The 4,759-nt window shown below is 41.8% G+C and overlaps 1 protein-coding gene across 1 annotated transcript in view; it reads right to left on the bottom strand.

Moving 5' to 3' along the window:
• Positions 1-456: 456 nt before the first annotated feature.
• Positions 457-4,759, bottom strand: part of LOC310792785 (S-adenosylhomocysteine hydrolase-like protein 1) — a 10,544-nt gene continuing 6,241 nt past the window's right edge. Inside the window, exons 7-17 of the mRNA XM_083654535.1 lie at positions 4,575-4,681; positions 4,376-4,492; positions 4,220-4,283; positions 3,990-4,078; positions 3,757-3,827; positions 3,396-3,490; positions 3,063-3,161; positions 2,289-2,357; positions 1,947-2,025; positions 1,723-1,843; positions 457-897 (exon numbers count right to left, since the gene is read on the bottom strand). Of these exons, the coding sequence (XP_083510661.1) occupies positions 891-897; positions 1,723-1,843; positions 1,947-2,025; positions 2,289-2,357; positions 3,063-3,161; positions 3,396-3,490; positions 3,757-3,827; positions 3,990-4,078; positions 4,220-4,283; positions 4,376-4,492; positions 4,575-4,681 (918 nt within the window). The 3' untranslated portion in view covers positions 457-890. The remainder of the gene's footprint in view (positions 898-1,722; positions 1,844-1,946; positions 2,026-2,288; positions 2,358-3,062; positions 3,162-3,395; positions 3,491-3,756; positions 3,828-3,989; positions 4,079-4,219; positions 4,284-4,375; positions 4,493-4,574; positions 4,682-4,759) is intronic.

Here is a 4,759-nt window from a genome sequence, read left to right as displayed (position 1 = left end):
TTAGGGGGCCTTGATGTGAAAAAGTTTGAGAATCACTGCCTTATGAACCTCTGACTGTTACCAATGCAGAACTGCTGAGCAGGTTGTTTCAAACCCAAAGGGTTATCGCTTTCCCTTGAGTATATTGTCATTGAGAGCAATATAGAGTTTAAAAAGCACAGGTTAGTGTTATTAGGTAAGTGTAGTATCTTTGCAAGTTGTTACCCCTGGATTCCTTCTCTGGGACACCATAACGTCATGTTAATCCCTCTGAAGGTGTCCAACTCAACCAATCACTGGTGCACAGTTTAAATATATGCTCTCATCCACCATTCTTCAGGATGAATGGAAATTATATATTTTTCTTTTTACTCATCCCAGGTGAGCTTAACCCAACTGCTAAATGCTACATGCTTTATTATTGTTTAATTTGATATTTTATTGAACATTGTTTTTCCAAGCAGAACAGCCTGCACGATAAAACATTTTGCAGTTAGTTATTACATTTTAATTTTGACTCATTTTACCCTCCACAGATATTCAAGTATCACAGTGAAATGTCTTAATATGATTGAGATATGTAATAATAGATACAGCTGAAAGCTGTCTAATTATATGCATGTGGCTAATTACATAAGCAGGGCATCTCTGCAGTTACAATACTCTACTGCTACAGTGTCAAATCATAACCAGGAAATTACAGTGTAACTGAAAAAATAGACACAAGAGTACAGACAGAGAAAATCAGTGAACAAAAGGTAATAGATTGAAAAGCAAAGACTTCGTCCACAGTCACTCCACAGTATTCCGTCTCCAACAGCTTCAGGCTCTAGAGGGCGCCACTGCTCTTCTCTACAGGACAATGAGTGAGGCTGAAGAGCTGTCTGCATCCTTTGCTTTAGGCCCAGGGATTAATACCTACAGACAGTAATATTTGGACATGCTTGCTGTTAGATACAGGAAAACGTGTGTGTGTGTGTGTGTGTGTGTGTGTGTGTGTGTGTGTGTGTGTGTGTGTGTGTGTGTGTGTGTGTGTGTGTGTGTGTGTGTGTGTGTGTGTGTGTGTTTATCTGTGTGTGTGTGTGCGTGTGTGTGTGTGTGTGTGTGTGTGTGTGTGTGTGTGTGTGTGTGTGTGTTTGTTTGTTTGTTTATTTGTTTGTTTGTTTATTTGGATCCACCATTAGATACAGCAAATATGCAGTAGCTATTCTTCCTGGGGTCCTCATATCATACTCTTAAACAATTTTTTTCATCTTAAACACAATACAGACAATACAACTTCCATAACATTCATACCTACATACATACATACAGTTGCTCTATTATTTACTTCTTAGTTGAAGAAAACTTAGTAAATAAATACAAAACAATACAGAAAGAAAAGTGGAGAGACAAAAAACATAACTCTCCTTACCTTTGTGATCATAGGATAGCTCAATTCACCAGTGAGAAACACAATTGTTTTCAGGGTATCCCATATGTAAACAGATACATCTTTAATTTTTTGTTAAAGCAACTTCTGTTACTATTTAATACTAAAAAGCTTGGTAGTGAATTCCATGCCACCATTGTTCTGTAGTGAACCGTTCCTTTTATTAAATTTGTTCTGCATGGAGGCAGCCTAAATCGATGTGAGAGAGAGAGAGAGAGAGAGAGAGAGAGAGAGAGAGAGAAAGAGAGTGAGTGAGTGAGTGAGTGAGTGAGTGAGTGAGTGAGTGAGTGAGTGAGTGAGTGAGTGAGTACCTGTAGTAGTTGGGTTTGAAGGGCCCAGACTTGTTGAGGCCCAGGTACTTGGCCTGATCATCAGTCAGCTCTGTGAGGTGAGCGTCAAATGTTGGCAGGTGAAGATTGGCCACATATTCATCTGAAAATAAATGGACACACAGTGTTTTTCATCCCCGCATTTTCCTTTTATGAATCATGTGGACAAGGTAAAAGAATACACAGACAATAAGCAGAGGACTTGCCCATTTTCTTTGGCAGCAGGTAGACGTCCTGTTTGTAGCGTCCCTCTGGGGCGTTGAACAGCTCGATCAGAGCCAGTGCCTGATAGACAGCAGCAGTAGAAGTCACAATAAGGGCAGATGCCAACAGTAGAAGTCACAATAAGGGCAGATGCCACCAGCCTTTTTATGACTCTTCTTGCAGCATCATGAGTGATAGACCTATTAAAAGTTCCTTGATCTATAATCTATAAATCCTTGAAAAAGGGTACACGATTGATGCTCCCATTCATGCTAGACTGAAGTGCTGAATTAATTCAATATTCATTGTGACTGAAGCGCCCCCTGCTGGGTGTCATTTCATACCTGGGTTGTGGCGGTGATGGAGAGGACAAACGTGGGCACTGTGGAGCAGCTCAGATTCAGCAGACGCCCCTGAGAGCAAAGACACATGAACTCCTCAAAAGAAACGTGTTGCTTCATTCTCTTATAATGTGTTGGCAGCTACTGAGTCGAAACAACTTAAGATGTCTGAGAAAGTGTGCACGTATCTAGAAAGTGTGATATGTCTTCATACAGTTAGTATAATACAGTTCAGTGTTTCCCCACCCAGTCCACACATTCCGCCTGTCCTGCAACTTCCACCTTTCCTCATGCACACTTGATCCAGTCAGTTAAGGGGAACACAGTTTAGCTCTGTTCAGGTAGATCTGTTTCTACTGTTCAGCCAATCAGCATTAAGCTCTTAATTGTGGATCAGGTGTGTGAATAGAGCTGGAACTATGGGTTTTCCCTCAATAGTTTCACAATTGATCTCAATAATATGTGAGAATAGCACCTTATAAGCCCCATAATGAGAAAAGCAGACAAAAAGCCCAATTCATGTGCAATAACTGACTTCTTTAAGCAATAATTATGAGGCAATTGAGGGAAAACCCATATTTAATGGTCTATAGCTACTTGTAGAATATAATAGTGCAGAATAAGCTGCTAATAAGTGGTTGTTGTTGTTATTATTATTACCTTTATTGTTATTGTTATTGTTATTATTATTATTATTATTATTATTATTATTATTATTATTATTATTATTATTATTATTATTATTATTGTTATTATTATTATTATAATTATTATCACCTGAGCCAACAGGACTATCCTCTTTCCATCAGGCCAGATAACATGGTCCACCTCAGGCCGCACACGCTCCCAGTTGAGCTCCGCACTCTGCAGACCTGCCTGAGGGATGAGACTCTACACTTTACACACACGTGTGTATATACACTCACATATACCTTACACACACACACACACACACACACACACACACACATACACACACACACACACACACACACACACACACACACTCGCGCATGCACGCACGCACCCACGCACACACGCACGCACGCACGCACACGCACACACACACACACACACACACACACACACACAGACACACCATGTTCATACCACATCTATCTCAGTGTTGGAGTGTCCCATGTTGCAGACAATGCAGCCATTCTTCATCTTGTCCAGGTATTCCCTTCCCACCACGAGTTTATTGCCTGCAGAGAAACAATTGAGGTAAGACAATCCCCCCCAGAAAGACCATGGAGCCACTGTCTGTGTGAAACTTTTGGAGCCTGCAGGATGTACAGCTTTGAGAACACAGAGTCCATTCTCACAAAAGTAAATGCAATGGTTGGTATATTTTGTGTGTTTTGCTTATGGTAAAATTACTTAAAAGCTAAAGGAAACTTCTGCCTAAGTATTCTCACTAGGAGCTGGTATTTATTTACAGGATCACATTGTCCAAACTCCAAAATGTTACCTGTGCAGGTGATGACCAAGTCTACCTGCCTGACAACTTCACTCAGTTTAACCAGTCTGAAGCCATCCATGCTGGGCAGAGAAATCAGATCAATAGTTTGTCAGAAAATTTAATATTCACGATATTCCACAATGTTTTGGTACATGTTGTTATATGAGGAGGAAACACATTTGAAATCTTTGCCCCCCACCGCCCCCCCCCCCCCCCCCCCACCATGAAAAAAGCATTCATACCAGGCCTGAAGAGCACAAATGGGGTCCACTTCTGTGATGTATACTATTGCACCCAGTGCTTTGAGGGCGGAACAGCAACCCTTGCCGACCTACCAAACAGAAGTGACGCGAGAGGAAGAATTTCATACAAAGAGCAATATAAAAACTCAATAAAGTTTGTATTTGATCATGCTTTGTCAACAAAGCGAAGACAAATGTGTTAACAATGGCACCATTAATCATTTACTGACCTCGCCGTAGCCACACACCACCACCTGTTTCCCACCAAACATGACATCTGTGGTTCGCTTCAACCTACAAGAAGTGATGACCAGTGTTAAACCTCTGTCTTGTACAGTGCCAGTCTGTCTGACACAGCATGTTTACCTTCACAAAAGGATTCATACCCATCCAGTATGGACTCCCTGCAGCAGTACAGGTTGTCAAACTTCTGCTTGGTCACCGAGTCGTTGACGTTCATAGCTGGGACGCACAGCCGCCCCGCCTTGGACAGCTGGTACAGCCTGAAAAACATCGCGTGTGTGTGAGCTGGAGGATGAGTTTGGGAGCTTGTAGAGAAGAGTTCAAGCAACTTGATGAACTGACCGATGGACCCCTGTAACGCTTTCCTCCACAATGCCTCGAATCCTCTTGAACAGGCTGGGGTACTTCTTATAGATCCAGTGGGTCAGGTCTCCTCCATCGTCCAGAATCTGACAGGAGCAGGAATACATATTACAAGCTCCATCGACCTTCGCCACATCCCCTCGAACTGCTTTAATGGTTGAACC

This window comes from Poromitra crassiceps (assembly GCF_964638095.1).
Source record: "Poromitra crassiceps genome assembly, chromosome: 18".
Classification (NCBI taxonomy): Eukaryota; Metazoa; Chordata; class Actinopteri; order Beryciformes; family Melamphaidae; genus Poromitra; species Poromitra crassiceps.
This window is presented reverse-complemented; position numbering and strand designations above follow the sequence as displayed.